This window comes from Lepisma saccharinum, chromosome 28, assembly GCF_977018435.1.
Source record: "Lepisma saccharinum chromosome 28, izLepSacc3.1, whole genome shotgun sequence".
In the NCBI taxonomy this organism is placed as follows: Eukaryota; Metazoa; Arthropoda; class Insecta; order Zygentoma; family Lepismatidae; genus Lepisma; species Lepisma saccharinum.
This window is the reverse complement of record NC_139256.1, coordinates 7,659,604-7,676,457: the sequence shown is the minus strand read 5'-3', so window position 1 is coordinate 7,676,457 and position 16,854 is coordinate 7,659,604. Positions and strand designations below refer to the sequence as shown.

Sequence of the window (16,854 nt, the reverse complement as noted above, 5' to 3'; positions counted from 1 at the left end):
CATACCCTAGTTATCATCTGCACAATATGAAAGTTATACTTAAGACAGTTTCAAGATGCTGTATTTACCGCTTGCATTTGAAAATTTTGATTTTCTCAAAATTTCTGGAGGGTATGTAGCCCCATTAGCTCCCCCTGCGTACGCCAGTGATATATATGTAAGTATAACATATATAGTGTATGTATAACATATTTATGTTTCACTTTCCTTTATACTGTAATTGCAGAAAATTTTTCTGTTGATGGCAAATAAATAACATATACTTAGGTATAGAATTGTATACATTCAGCAACATTATTTTATGCAAATATGTTGATGTAGATATATGTATAGTGTCAATACTTACAATAGAGTTGCACCATGGATAGAACATCCCCAAAGTAAACATTCCCATGGCCGAGCCGCTGACCATTCCATTTAAACTTATTGACAACTGCAAAAAGTACAATTGATAAATAGATTATTAGGTATAGTACGAATAGAAAAAAAATGTAAGTCAGAAAAAGTAATGGAATGTTGTATAACTTGTGCATTTCCACAGTAATGGGAGACACTGAGAATAGATAGTAAACATTATGTGCATTCCAATATTTGTTATAGACTTCGGTGCGAAAACTGCGTGTCGCTTCGATCTGAAATCTAAGCAGGAGAAATAAACAAGAAAATACGATATTGCGTGTTCTTTACATTAATAGGGTCTCCCCGATGGCGCAGTGGTATCGTGGTCGCCTTGTAATCAAAGAGTCCCGGGTTCGATTCTCGGTGGAGACACATAGTGGTTTGGATCCCACTTTAAAAACTGTAGGTCCAGTCCCAATTAGCCTTACTGTGCATAAAGTGGACTTAAAGACCAACTCAATCAATCAACTCTTTACATTATTAAAATTAAAAAGTTTCATTCCAGTTTGAAAGTTAACAATTTGGAAGTTCTGAAAGCTTGAGAATTACAACAATGATCAAATGAAATTCGTACACTCATATGGATATGAAAAACTCAATATGCTGACCAAGGCAGTAATTTATTTTATTATAAAACATAAACTAAACGTAACGTTTCAACCTTCAAATAGTCTGGAGGGGAGTAATGTTTGTGTATATATATCGTCCTGTTTTTGTACCTTGTTACATTTGTACTTGGTGCAGAGTCTGAAGAAGACCTTGCTAGAAGGTTGAAACGTTACGTTTAGTTTATTTATTTATTTATTTATTTATTCCTTGTTTTGGATGGCGAAGTTAAGGCACAAGCCTTTTCTTCCACTTAACCATCTCTACATTACATTTTATAAATTGATTTTTATAGCTAACTGTATGTTAAATATATAAAAAAACTAAATATTTAAGATACCAAGAAATGAAATCTATAAAAAACTAAGAACATTGAGATACAAAAAAAAAGAAAAACACAAAAAAAATAAAAGAGAAAGACGCAAAAAACATAAAAAATAAAGACAAAAATACATACACACTAAGTAAAAAAAATACACGTAAAACATAAACACACACGCAACAAACATAGTCAAAGTACAGAAAAAGTCGGTGGGTGTTGGTCCTACCAGTTTACACGAAGGTTTAATTTTATTTATAAAATAAATTACTGCCTTGGTCAGCATATTGAGTTTTTCATATCATGGAAACAATGCTTAATGGTGTTACATATGGATATAATTTTATTTTTGTTTATTGAAGTCAACAAGTAGGCTAAATGTTGGCTCGTTAAGGGATCTTTCAGAACGAAGCGACAACCGACACGGGCCACTTCAGTATTTAAGCAAGGCAAGCAAGCATTCACCGTGCATGCGCGAACAACAGACCGAGGCAGCACGATGCACGCCATTGAGAAAACGAACCAGTCAAAGCGACACGTGCAGATTGTTGTGTCGTTCAGAAAGTTACATTTATTTCTGAGGATTTGTTTCCCAGAGACACTTGTTGCTTTTTGCTTCGATCTGAAAGCTCCTTAATATGAGTAAGTGGTTGCTGATATTGATGGCATAATTATCAGAATATCGAATGTCAAAGGTTTATACGTAAACTCCTGAGATATTTTGGTACGTACTATACATTGCACTTTATCACTGTTTTCTTGATCGAAGAAGTGTAGTAATATTGTGGCAGCACTACTCTATTACTCCATGTGTTACTAATACAGAGCATTCCCTGACATTCGCTACGAGACTCGGCGGCAAACGGCCCGACGTCAGCGATTGTCTTTCCCGGTGAACGGGTCCGCGACAGTCGCACGCTACAGTCTGTTTTTTTCGAGCTCCCATCCTTCGCTCTCTTTCCCTTTCTGTTGACGTTGCAGACTGACGCCAGTATAATCTTGTCGAGTGTTACTTCGGAAAGAGGAATTGTGGAGAAGTGCGACGACGTTTTGCAACGAAATTTCCTGGTGTTCCCGTTCAATATAGGACCATTATATTAAACCTCGTAAAAAAGTTTAGAGTAACAGGGTCAGTTCTGAATAAAAGTGGAAAGAAAAACCCACGTGCACTTACTGAGGAAAACCTCGATGAGATAGGACAAAGGTTAGAACAGTCTCCTCGGAAATCTATCCGCCGCCTCTCACAAAAAACGGGTGTTTCAAAAACCCTCTAGGTCCCCCGATTTGTCAGCCTGCGATTTTTATTTATGACAAAATCTAAAAAAAATAAAGTATACAAAGACAATCCGCACACCATCCGTGAGTAAAAAGAGAGTATTGTACGAGAAATCGGAAGAATTACAGTAGACGAACATGCACGTGTAAATGCCAATTTCCTTCGGAGATGTTCAACACCTTCTGTAGTCAAGGTTAGTACACAAATGAAAACTGTAATTTTAATAGCCGACTCTAGCGACTGTCGCGGACCCTGTTTACCGGGAAAGACAAGCGGTGATGCCGGGCCGCTTGCCGCCGAGTCTCGTAGCGAATGTAAGGGAATACTCTGTAGTACGCACCTGCAGGACAGCTCCTAACTGTTCAACGACGAAAACCAAAGCAAACCCTATGATCCCATAAGCAACCGACAGCCACTTGGCCAGTGTTACAACTTTCTCATCCGTCAGCTTCTTCTTCTGCGAGATGAAGTCCTTAATTGTTATGGTTGCCAGCGAATTGAGGCCTGTGGATACGGTGCTGCGGAAAGCATACAAGGTGTATTACTCCAAAAGTCAGGCTATCGAAAGAGATGGTCTTTCGTTTGCCTTAGATAAAACTGACTTATCTTATACTTATATGTAGTCTTGCGAATAGCAGAATTATTTCACACATTACAATTTCTAGATTAAGTTGACTATCTGATACAATCACTGATTCTGTATTTACCGTATAAATACATGTTGCGATAATGAACTAGCTAATACCTACACAAAGTACATGTACGGAACATGCATGTACGTACAATTTACACAACTTAAAATTATGTTCTTTGCAGCTGATCAATGGTGATTCACTGATGTTGAGTTTTTGAACTTTTAATCACTGTTTTTATGCGACATAGACAACACACCAACTTGCACATACTCTCGAGAGTTATATCAGTTAATTCTTGTTATATACAAAAGTGACGTTTATGTACACAGATGAAACTACTGTTAGATTCTCTGTTCGTAACAGCCAGTATGCATAATGTCGAGGTTGCGTAAATTTCTGACGAGCTTGTGCAGGAATTTAGAAAGAGAATTTGATTGAAACTAGTCATTTCCACACTGAGTGATGTGTAAGAACAATACGCATTATTATTTTGAGGAAGGGTAAATTTTAATTATAATTTACCGGTAGTAGATTAACTTTTCTATAATTGATTTTATTGAGAAGTATTTCAAACAGTTTTGGAGCAACATCTATTTCCATGATCTTCTGTCAAGTAATCAAAACTATTTTTGCCCTGTAGAAAATCCAGCACATTCTTCAATACCATATGTATGAGTGTAATTATTATTATTATTATTATTATTTTAAATAAGAAACATTTGGACTCAAACCGCACGTTTATTTGAAGGATTTTCAAAATTATCAATCAATAAATTTCAAAATACTGTACTTTTATTGAACAATTTACGTCTTTAGTTGTTCTTATACCAAGCTATGAAGCTATAATAAATTCTATCTTATTAAATTTAACTAGAATTACCTTAAAGAAGCGCTGAATGCACCAGCCACGAAGAGTCCAGCAAATCCTGGTAGATCGGACATTGTGTCCATCACAAACATCGGCAGAAGCTGATCAGTTGTACTTATTTTCTGCAAAGAGAGATAATTGTGATTAAAATACCACAATATTATTAATTCTTAGATTCCTCCCACGAATGTATCTTGCGGGAACATGAGTAAGACAAAAAATATAGTAGAAGCAGGTTTCTTTACAGCAAAAAATATATAAATATATTCTTTATTTGCATATTTTTGGTCGAAACTCTTAAGAAGTGAGCTTGATTGACTAAATTAGGTTATTTGACTTTACTTTTCTGCTACTTTTCAGGTGACCCTTTCTCAAGACCCTGAAATGTCAACCTCACTTCCACGTAGAACACTCCGGTAATTGCTACGTTCCACTAACGAGGTTCTGGCGCCTGGACGTGCAGCCAGTATAATCCTTCATGGGACTTGTGTTGTGTGCTGTCGATATCTGTCTGTCATTGTCCATTCATGTATTTCACCTTATCAGCATTCATCATTATCAGCAACTGCTGTGGCGTCTCGTGGCCTCAAATTTGGCCGGGGCTTATTTTTTAAAGAATTTAAAATATAATGACAATTCACATGAATTACAAAAAAAGGTATTTTTTTCTTCAAGACTACAAAACTGGACTTACTTTTTTGAAAGAATTTAAAATGTAATGACAAATTACATGAATTACAAAAAAACGGGTATTTATCTTCTTCTAAACTACAAAACTGGACTTATTTTTTTTAAAGAATTTAAAATATAATGACAATTCGCATGATTACAAAAGAAACAGGTATTGTTGTGAAACATACCTTTCTACGAACGTTGACTCCTGTTCTTCTGCTCAGTAAATTTTGTTTTTACTTTTTCGTTGAAGCCCTCTATATTTGAAATGTATTCTATCTCTATTGTAAGCAAGTGCCAAGGCATTTGGTCTGTCTTGTCCCATTGCATTTCTTAAGCAGGTTTTAATACGCTTCAATGTGCTGAAACATCGTTCAGATTCAGCTGTTGCCACTGGAGTTATTAAAACTATGTTTGTCATTTTAACTGTTTCTGAAAAGGTACCCTCTAAATAATTTTAAATAAAAAATGAATGCAATCTACTGATAGAGTTTATGTTTTTCAACTCTTCACTACAATAAAGAACACGAAGTTCCCTCTTTAGTTTTCCCTCTTCTATGAAGGGATAATAAATCTGGGAAGATGCCTCTGTTTAAAGATTGTTCTCTTTCATTATGTCCTCGTAGAGCAAGTTCATGTCGACCACAGAATTTTAAGCAATCGATAATTCTATTTAATATATGCCTATTTTTCCGGACAAATTCATTGTGTCTTGCAATTGACAGCCTATGTCCTTCATCAATTTGTGTTCGAACATCAACCCTGCCAAACTCACTCAAACATAGCGAATGAAAGCCATCAAAACACTACAGAACAACACGCGAGATCGAACGCGACGCGAAGGAATTAGCCCCGAATCAGCACTCAAATCCATTGCACTCTTCCCTCCTCTCTCTGCTAGCATGTGACCTTCACTGTAGCGTAGGTGGGTGTAGGCCACGCCTTCCTTTGCGACGTGCCCCGGAAAACGATAATTGACATCAATGCCGCTAGGAGCGCTGTCGTATCCATTGCAACAGACGATGAATTTACGTGGGTAAAAATCGCCTTTTAAAAGACTGTGTGATAGTTATGCGTTATAGTGATTGATAATTACGTAAATACGTCCGTTTTTCTTTAGGGGCTAAGCCCCGGTAGCCCCAAAGGGACGAGACGCCACTGAGCAACTGCATAATTTGTGTTCCTGTCCAGATATTATTAGAATAATTAAATCAAGAAGGCTTAAGTTGGCAGGCCATGTGGACGAATGGGAGAGGAAGGAAAGAGTTTACAGGATTCTTGTTGAGAAACCTGATGGTAAGAGACCTGTAGGAAGGCCAAGACGAAGGTGGAGGGATAACGTTGAGATGGATCTAAGGGAAATCGGTAGGGATAGAAAAGATTGGATTGGACTTGCCAAGGATAGGGACAGATGGAAGGCCTGTGTTGCTGCAACCATAAACCTTTTAGTTTAAGAAGGCTATAGAGTTAGTTAGTTAGTAGCATTCATCCTCATCTTCACAATTAGCCAAAATTAACAGAAACGCGAAGTCAAAATAGACCAATTCATTCATTCACCCACTTATCGCGATGATAAGGATGAGTGATGACATGAAATTGATGAAACCCATGTCCAGGCCGGGATTCGAACCTGGTACCTCTCGTGTTGTAGCGCCCTGTGATAATACTATATAAATTCAAATATGGAAACATAAATAATTTTCCCAGGTACTTGTTCTAAATTTTCATGCATTGAACATCTTATACTTGTTTCTTGCATTGCACCTTCCCGCTTATCCGAGTACTTACATTGGCAGTCAGAGGGTCGCAGTCATGGTACTTGGCGTAGATGATCATCCCTTGGTAACAAGACAGAGCCACTATAATGACTAGACCAACTCCGTTAATCCATATTGCTCTGCAGAAAAGAGGCTAATTAATTTATTTTATTGAAATTGATTGAATTGATATAACCGAAACTTAATTCTTCATAGTTCTTCGTGACAGTTGCCAATCTAGTTGGATTATTGAATCACAGAAAGCCATCACTGGCGAACGCAGATGAGGGCTGATTTGGCCGAAATTATGAGAGAATCAAAAATTTCAAATGAAAACAGTGAAGAACTCGAGAAAAACTAAAGTTGTGAATGCAAACCCCTTTAAAATAAGCCCAGATTGCCATTTTTGCCCTTGCACAACTTTGAAAACTAAGTTTGATAACTGAAATTGCAAAATATTTTTATAGCATCCCTCCCAAAACGTAGGTATGTAATATCCACCTTTAAATCCCAGCCCCCTTCGAAAAAAAACCTGCGTACGCCAGTGAAAGCCATATCTGATTAAAGAAAACAGAGAATATACTATTATAAAAGTCTGGATGGAGGAATTACGTGGAAAATTGAAAGAGAGAGAAAAAGAGAGAATACATGCAAATATTAATAAATTGTATGATGTTCTTTATGCGCTTGTAAATGCATGCATTCACTAAACTAAAATTAGGCTTACCATACGTCCGGGATTAGCCCGGACAGTCCTGGTTTTTTAGTGCTGTTAGGGGTGATGTCCGGGATTGCAAAATGTCCAGGGTTTTGAGAATCCGAACATGAAAATAGCTACCGGTATTGAATATTCACGACCAGAATTTAAAACAAACAAGCCATTTCTGAAAAAAGTCATGTCTAGTAAAAAGTGCAACTGAGTCAACTAACAGATAATGCTACGTAGAACAGAGAGGCTTCCTAAACATCAGAAAATGTATTATTCAATTAAACATTTAAAAATTAATTGATTGATTTTAGAAAATAATGTTAATATTTATCTTGTACAATTTATAGTTTAATGTTCGAATAAAATATTAAGGTTTTAAGTAATTTCAATTTATTTTTGTAAAAAAAAAATGAAATTCAGCAGTAACGAGTTGATCGCCAATATGTCCTGGGTTGGACCCAAAAAAATATGGTAAGTCTACTAAAATACGATGTGAGAAATTTAAAGAATTATATATTCAAAGAGAGAATATAAAACACTATTCATGAAATTTTCCCCCCACATATTTGATGCATGGTTTACATGCAAATAATATTTGGAACAAGATAGTCATATTTGAAAGAACAACGAAGACAGAAAGTAAGTTTTAAGGTTTTTTGTCCATAACTCAACTTCTAAGAGACTATCAAGTTAGTGGTGAGAAACTGGAAATTTCCAGAAATTGTGTCACTGAATAATTTTAACACTAAATATACGTTTAGTACTATAATTTATGTTAATGTTAAATAATTGTGAACTGTGTTTGTTTAACGGAAAACTACAATTAAAAATTAATTTGAAGTGCAACATTTTCATGTGTTCTTTTCCTAGAACTCCTGTAATAAGGAATATGATAGATATATACATTACTTACTTTTCAAGAGGACCTTTTTTCACTGTGGGATGCACAAATATTGCTCGCTAAGTTGTCAACGACTATTTTCATTAATCTTTCAGTGATTTTAGGAAATAGAATTGTACGTGTGCTGGTGCAAAGTTGTGAGTAGCTTGATTGGTGTCTTGCTTAAATTCTTGAAGCCCTCCTTGCGTAAACAAGGCAATAAGCATGATGGTCGGTAATTTGCTTGGAAATAGTTAGCCATCTCACTCTACTAGCTGTAATTTAATTTTAATTTCAACTCATATTTTTACTCTATATTCATAAATTCATAACATACTTTCGTGCGTCTTCCAGGGTAGGGACCGTGAGGTATCTCTGAACTTGTGCCTGATTGGCCACCTGCATCGACAACCAGAAAATGGTGCCCCCAACCACCACAGTCCAGAAGGTGTGCCTAACGGTTGGATCAGGATTCATGCTACAACGAAAGATTTCCTGTTTTTATGCAGGTAAAATTTATATGCTATGCTATAATATATATGTATACAATATGCTTTCTACAATTTAATTTCTATCCTAGACACCAACAAGAAGTATAGATTTTATACATGTTACAAGGAAGAAGGAGGTTTTATATTTCCTCGAAACTTAATATAAAGGCAATGCTTCTGTACCAAATGTTCAAATGATCCACTACCACGTGTACATACTCTTTTTTAATTGCTCCAAAGTAGCAACTTTGCAAGAAAAAGATAATAAATGCCATCAGTGATCTAATATAATGGTATACTAATTTAATCAAGAGATTGTTTAAAGCTGAGAAACGTTAGAACCACGAAACGAACAAATGTAAGATTTTTCTGCTTATTAAGTAAATTGGCAATTTCTGTACACTAAAAATGATCAAATTAATGCAAATATGTCGTAAAAATCTAAAAATATGCACAAGCAAAATAAAAATGAATATGAACAGCAAATGCAACGCTGTAAGATGACAAACCCTATCGAGATACATGGCAAGAGGTGTTATTAAATATTTCAATTGTGCATGAAGAATATGTCATGAATAGAACCACGAATATGCTATTGCGTTCAATACTATATAGATTTTATAATTTATTACTAACAAAATTAATTACTTTAATCTTAGTATAGTGACGTTGAGACAGACCATGTCTGCAGTTGTGTACCGGATTAGAGACCGGATTTTAAAGGGAAAAATTTTCCTCTAAAAAGGACAGAAGAAGGGAAAATTATTGCCAAAAAAGGGGGAAAGAGGACAATAGTTTATTTTTGCACTCCACTAAAATACTATTTTAAATGAAAGCGCAATGTATACCGTTCATATATATATAAAGAAGGGATACATTAATACGAAAATTAATGTATCTCTTTTTTATATATGAATGCGTATACATTGTGCTTTCATTTAAAATAATATTTTTAGTGTAGTGCAAAAATAAACTATAGTCCTTTTTCATTTCCTTTTTTTTAATGTAAGAAAAGGGAAGTCAAAACTATGTAATCTTGTTGGTGGAAGATAATTATCAACACTGTTGTTATTTATTCCATGATCCTTGTTGAAAAATACAAAAGGACTTCCCTTTAAAATCCGGTCTCTAATAATCATCCTGAGATGCCCCTGCCATTGTCAAAGCGTGAAAGATGTAAATTTTACGCGCGCGCACACAGACTCACACATACAGGGGCGTAGGAACTGACGGTAAATGGGTAAATTGTACCCTTCAAAATTTTTGGGAGGGGCTACAGTACTCCCTGAATACTTTCATCCCAATTATACCCCTTGTACCGCCCTCAATGAATTTGGTAGACCAAAGATGCTACCGTTCAAAGAATCTAGTTTTTACTAGTTAAACACAAAAAGTTATTAGAACCTGTAATACCACATTGTGTGGTACTAGTTACCTTACTAAATCTGTGTTTTCGAAAACTTTATAAGGAAGTAAAAACTATAACACCATTAAGCCTTGTTTCCATATGCAAAACTCAATATTCTGACCAAGACAGAAATTTATTTTATTATAAAACATAAACTAAACGTAACGTGTACATAGGAGAAACGAAAAAGAGGCTGAAAGACAGGTTGAAACAACATAGGGATGATGTACGACTTAAGAGAGAGAGAAATGCAATATTTAAACACACGAGAGAAACAGGACATGACATAGAGTGGGATGAGGCTAAGCAGATAGGAAGGGAGAAGAGAATGCTAGTGAGAAAATGGAAGGAGGCCAAGGAAATAGAGAAGAAAGGTGAAGAAGACACAATGAACTGGAATGGGGGACTGAAGTTAAACAAAGAATGGAAGAAGATGTTAGAAAGAGTGGAAAGGACAAGTGAGAAAGAGGAGAGAAGAATGAAGGAAAAAGACGTGAGATAAAGAGTCCAACAACATTCTAGATGGAAGTGAATATGTTTAGTCTTTTAGGTGAAAGTACAGTTGCAAAGGGAAAGCCACCTGCTAGAATGTTCCAGAACAACTTTCTAATAGTCTGGAGGGGAGTAATACTTGTGTATATATATCGTCCTGTTTTTGTACCTTGTTACATTTGTACTTGGTGCAGAGTCTGAAGAAGACCTTGCCAGAAGGTTGAAACGTTACGTTTAGTTTATGTTTTATAATAAAATAAATTTCTGCCTTGGTCAGCATATTGAGTTTTTCATAAGTAAACACTGTTTAAAAAAGAGATCATGAAATGAGGCCCAGGGTTTGATTGATTTGGCTTATTTTACTTCGCTTTTCTGCCAGTTTTGGCTAATCGCGAAGATGAGGATGAGTGATGATACGATCAAAGAGAAGGGATACTCACAAAGAACATCCTGTTTGATTCCCACACCACCTCTCGGAAATGTACTGGTTTGTAAACGAAGAGCAAACTTCGGAACGGGCAAGGAGTAAAGAAAGCACTCGGTATTTACAAAATGCAATCAGTGACGGCTTCTAACCACACATTCGCACACATTATTAGCATTTTACAAACGAGGAAGACGTTTAAAAACAATGAAGTCGGTGGCGGCTTGTAACAACACATTCGCAATTATCTCTAAAACTGCTCGTTTGCAGACCCATGTTTACTGAGCTTTTTTTGCTTCTATTATCGTGTACTTTTACCTGTGTCAGTTTGCGCTATTACTTATGAGACACCCTGTATATATATATAGCACACACACACACACACACACACACACACACACACACACACACACACCCACACACACACACACACACATATACACATAATCATAGGCGTAGCTAGAACTTTATATTTGGGTGTGCACAAAGAAAAAAATGAGGTCTTGTACCTTTTTCATAGCATATTTTGCAAAATCAATCACTTGGCTCTTTAACTGCACTGATTTTTGTAAAGGAATATAAATTCACTAAATGACAGTGTTGAAAATTTCTGATTATATGTAGTAGAAAAAATCAAATTGCATTAAATTACACACGCACAAAATGTTCATAAATGTTACAAACATATTCATCAAGATACACGTCATCCATAACAAGAGACGTCTGTCAAAAGGTAAAATGTTCTTAAATTCACCAATAACTTCATTTACATCCATAGACTAAGCTTTTTCCTGTTCCACAAATAGAAAGAGCAGGGCTTCCAATCTATCCTCCTCCTGAGTTGCTCTTAATTTAGTTTTAACTTGGGTAAGCTTGGAGAAAGCTCTCTCACACGTGCAGCTTGTGACAGGTATAGAAGAAAAGCGATGTAGTACAGAGTAGAATGCAGTAAATATCTTCTTTTTCCAATGACATACAAAAAATCGAAAAACTATGGACACTCGTTTCAATAGCGATAATGCACACGTTTGTACCAAGTAATGACATTGTCAACTTCTTACAAACTGCCGCTCATTTTCTCTCTTATTGAAATATCTATCTTTAATTCTCTTTGATAAAGCAGCCCATTAGGGTGTGCCTAGGCACACCCGGCACACCCCGTACCTACGCCTATGCACATAATATAACACACAACAACTGATCTTTCTATATGCCAAAGTTAGAGAAAACTGCAGGCATAACTTGTTAGTATTCTTATGAAAAAATGACACTAACTTGAAGAACTCTGTCCTCCCCGACTGTTCGTTGAGCTCCCACACCGAGGCGCCACCTCCGACGTCCATAGAGCCTCTGATGATCACAGCTATCTGCGAGGAGTACATCACCAGCGTCTGCAGGGTGTCTGTCCAGATGACTGCTTTTATGCCACCCTAAGTGAATGATAATAATAATTTTAGCTTCTATGCGCAACCGAAAGTCGCCAAAATACAGCATAATATCTCTCGAGCAATATTTTGGTACGGTGCACGTATACTAAAGTATGGCGGATTCTTTAAATTAATGATATTGTCGATATGATATCCTAAAGAAAATCGGTAAGGATGGAAAATATTGGATTGGTCTTACCCACGATAGAAACAAATGGAAGGCTTGTGTTGCTGCAACCATAAACCTTCGGATATAAGAAGACTAGAGAGTTAGTTAGTTAGAAGATATGGAATTTTAAAAGTTTTACATAATTGAGAATTTATATATTACTTATCGACACTTTATTAAACTCAACAGTTTGTATATTAATCTTCCTTTACGTTCTATATGTTGTTTATGATGTGTTTCATGCGTTTGCACTTTAAAGCTGATGTAGTTAAAAAATGTATACATCAGTATCATCATTCAAATACTTACTACAAATCAAAGAGTAGCGTAATGTTATTATTTAAAAGCTTATCTTAAATCTTTGTCAAAGCACAATAAAATTGGAAGTAAAGCAAATGAAATATATCACAAAAAGCTTTGTCGTCTCCTCGACTTCTTTCATGTGAGTTTGACTGGCCAAAACGATATTACACTGCCATATTCTAAAATTGTTTCCTCAACTACTTTATTATAAATCAGTTTCTGCGTTAATAAACTGTTTTCAGTTATACAGTAAATACTAAATAACCAATTACATGTCCGCATTTCCACCACGTCGCCTTCCAAAATAATAATAATACATAAGATGGACTGCGAGAGGTTAATTAGGTTCCTTTAATGGGAAGTTTAATACTTTTATTGCTATATTTACATGCTGTCATGAAAAGAAAATGCAATTAAGTTATTCAGTTTTTAAGAATAATTTGAACATACACGAATACTCACCAATGACGTGTAGAAGATGCAAACCGCAAACATAATCGTTACAGCTACATAAGTATCCATTCCAGTAACTGTAAAATGTAATAATGGGCATGTATAAGTACTGTAGTACTCACAAATTCCATATCATCTTGTTTATTTGGTGTATAATATATTAAGTTATAAAGGTAATGTGTCATTTAGAATATAGTTTTTGATAATACGTGTAGTGTACCTAATCAAAATGGTACAATACTTTTGTGTAACTTGTAATTTGAGAGATATTTCAATCTGATTTGTTAGTATTTTGTAAATTATAGTGACCAGTGTTTTAGAACTTCAGTAACCAAGACTTTTAATAGTCTTAGTCTGCTGTAGTGTATGTATATCATGCACTTATGAATTTGAGATAATACTACAACTTTTATTTACCGTTTACAACAATATATCCTGTACACAAATTCGACTGAAGAAACATTGGGATTCTCGTGCAACGGGGGCCTAAATGAATTCAAATGTGACGGATATCAAACTGCCTCTTATTTTGTGATAAAATGATTACTGTTCAACGTACAGACACGGAATCAGTAGCAATCGACAAAGAAAATTTCTTACAGCATAACCTATGGCTGTTCTGCATTTGCAGCTTGGTAGCGAGTCATAACTCCCGAAGCGTCCATTGAACAAGCGAGTCAATGACGACATCTCATCCCAGCACCTATCGCTAAGCCTCTTGCTCACGCTCTACCCTGTTTGTCGGCTCGTTAAATAGATTCGCTCAGTCAGCTGGACATGTTTCGAATGAAATCGGACTCTATCTCTGCTTACGACACCAGTATTTCATACTTGATAAACCTAACTAATGTGAACTGTTGAAATTACCTTGATTGAGTGCTAATGCTGGAGCATATACCGCCACTGCCATGTACAAAATCTGAAATAGATAATATGATACCAGTTAGTATCTACAGAGCATTCCTTGACATTCGCTACGAGACTCGGCGGCAAGCGGCCCGGCAGCAGCGCTTGTCTTTCCCTTGAAACGGGGCCCGCGACAGTCGCTAGAGTCGGCTATTAAAATTACAGTTTTCATATTGTGTACTAACCTTGACTACAGAAGGTGTTGAAAATGATGTCCCTCTGCTGCAACACATTCCTGGCATCTCCAAAGGAAATTGGCATTTACACGTGCAAGTTCGTCTACTGTAATTCTCCTGATTTCTCTCTTTTGACTCACGGATGGTGTGCGGATTGTCTTTGTATACTTTATTTGTTAGATTTCCCCATTTTCTTTCCACTTTTATTCAGAACTGACCCTGTTACTCTAAACTTTTTTACGAGGTTTAATATAGTGGTCCTATGTGGAACGGGAACAACAGGAAATTTGGTTGCAAAATGTCATCGCACTTCTTCACAATTCCTCTTTCCGAAGTAAAACTCAACAAGATAAATCCTTTGTTGTAATGTAAACTTTTGTGGTGCCATAATAAGCTACAATCTTCAACACACGGACACGACACAACACAACTTCCGAGGGAGGATTATACTGGCTTCAGTCTGCAACGTCAACAGAAAGGGAAAGAGAGCGAAAGAAATAGTCTGTAGCGTGCGACTGTTCACCGTTCACCGGGAAAGACAATCTCTGACGCCGGGCCGCTTTCCGCCGAGTCTCGTAGCGAATGTCAGGCAATGCTGTGTATATACCACGGGCGACTTGACCGTGAAAAGTACTGTATTATCTTTTATTTACGGAAAAAAAATATGTAAGGCATTTTTGGTTAATCCAGAGATGTCTTCAATTACTTGCTTCTGATGTAATAGATTATGAATTCACATAGGTTGTCTCCAGCAGAGCAACATTCGAGTATGCAGTTGACAAATGTAAAATTGCAGACACTTACCGTTTGTAGAAGGAACATGGCGGATGCCAGAAGACGAGCTGTCCTGTTGAACCTTATCTCCAGGTACTGAAATGAGAAATGCAACTGAGTAAATTATTGTTTCAATCTCTTACAAAATCACCTTGTGTTACACCGATGCATGGCGTGTTGGTAACGTTGTTGCCTTGTAATCAAGGGTTCCCGGGTTCGATACCCGGTGGAGGCACATTGTACAGTGGTTCGGATCCTACTTTAAACTGTAGGTCTAGTCCCGATTAGCCTATCTGTGCATAAAATGGACTTAAAACTCAAATAAAATCAACTTGTGTTAAATAAACAACAAGAATATAAGCGTCCAATTAATTAAAATGGGATGTCACTGTTATTACCATATATCACTCTTCATGCAAATTGTAATATAAAGAATGTAAATGGGTGACTAGTATAAATGAAATTCAATACTACATTACTTCAATATTACAATTCAAATTGTAGTATTATTTCGATTTTAGCATTGTTGCCAAACCAAAGTGTAAATCGCGATATTTTCCGTCGTGTCTTCCCAGCCTTTCGAATGCACTGAGCTATATTATAAGGTCTTCACATCAGCATTGGGCCAAATATAGATTTGTAATGAATTACTAATGAGGATAATTTATATCATCATTAATTAGCACAAAATTGGAATTAATTATCCAAGTTTTATCTCTGTAGCACACATCGTTTCATAAATAGCCAAGCCAATACAAGCAATACCTTATTAAAATTATTACATCATCGGAATTTTACGTACAAAATATATTTCTATACTCTATTTAGGAGCCTGTGAAGCAACAAACAAAAACAAGTACCTATTATGCGCAGGTAGTGATTCGAAGCTGCTCGACCAATCAGCACGTGAGAGGGATTGCATGGAGGGGGTTCCGCGGCTGCAGCTAACAGCCGCACTGCTTAGCTTCGCCCACTAGCTTTCTTTCCGTCTCTAACGATATGCGCAGCGTTTCTCCACAGACTCCTTGGACGTAGTATACTTCTATTAGTTACACACAGGTAGCCATAAAGTGACATTGACAGATAGACGGACAAAATTGGTTGGGATAATAAATATCCCACCTTACCAGGAACTAATATTAAGATCACGAAATTATATCTTGGTAATTGTAATAGCTTCCGAACAAGGATATTGCACAGACAGGTCCGTAGCCAGGATTTTATTTCGGGGGTGGCTCATCCCTCATCAGCACAGGCGTCGCCAGAAATATTTGTAAAGGGGGGGCAGGCCTCTGATAAAACTTGATTATTAGAAATAATAATGACAATAATAATTATTACCACGTCTATAATTGTAATTTTACAATAATAACTATAAGTTATTAAAAGAAACCAATTTTAATCCAAATTTATTGTTATTATTATAAAAGTGTAGAGACTTTGCTATTGATTGATTGATTTAGTTTATTTTACTTCGCTTTTTGTGCCCCTTTCGTCTAATTTGCGAAGATGGGGATGAGTTATGACATGATGAAATTGATGAATGGACACTCTCAAACATCCATGCCCAAGCCGAGATTCGAACTCAGGACCCCTGGCGTCATAGCGCGATGTGCTAACCACTCCGCCACGGAGGCCATCGAGACTTTGCTTTTCGATCTACTGTATGAGTTAATATCCAACACACGTGTTGTCCATTATTTTTCTTAC

General features: G+C 36.3%; 1 protein-coding gene across 1 annotated transcript in view; it reads right to left on the bottom strand.

Annotated features, from left to right (window-relative positions):
• The window catches only part of LOC145980642 (sodium-coupled monocarboxylate transporter 1-like), a 61,751-nt gene that overhangs the window by 34,820 nt on the left and 10,077 nt on the right, over positions 1 to 16,854 (bottom strand). The window contains exons 4-12 of the mRNA XM_083113677.1: positions 15,175 to 15,240; positions 14,156 to 14,207; positions 13,298 to 13,365; positions 12,212 to 12,366; positions 8,459 to 8,599; positions 6,564 to 6,672; positions 4,116 to 4,225; positions 2,941 to 3,118; positions 347 to 433 (exon numbers count right to left, since the gene is read on the bottom strand). Of these exons, the coding sequence (XP_082969803.1) occupies positions 347 to 433; positions 2,941 to 3,118; positions 4,116 to 4,225; positions 6,564 to 6,672; positions 8,459 to 8,599; positions 12,212 to 12,366; positions 13,298 to 13,365; positions 14,156 to 14,207; positions 15,175 to 15,240 (966 nt within the window). The remainder of the gene's footprint in view (positions 1 to 346; positions 434 to 2,940; positions 3,119 to 4,115; positions 4,226 to 6,563; positions 6,673 to 8,458; positions 8,600 to 12,211; positions 12,367 to 13,297; positions 13,366 to 14,155; positions 14,208 to 15,174; positions 15,241 to 16,854) is intronic.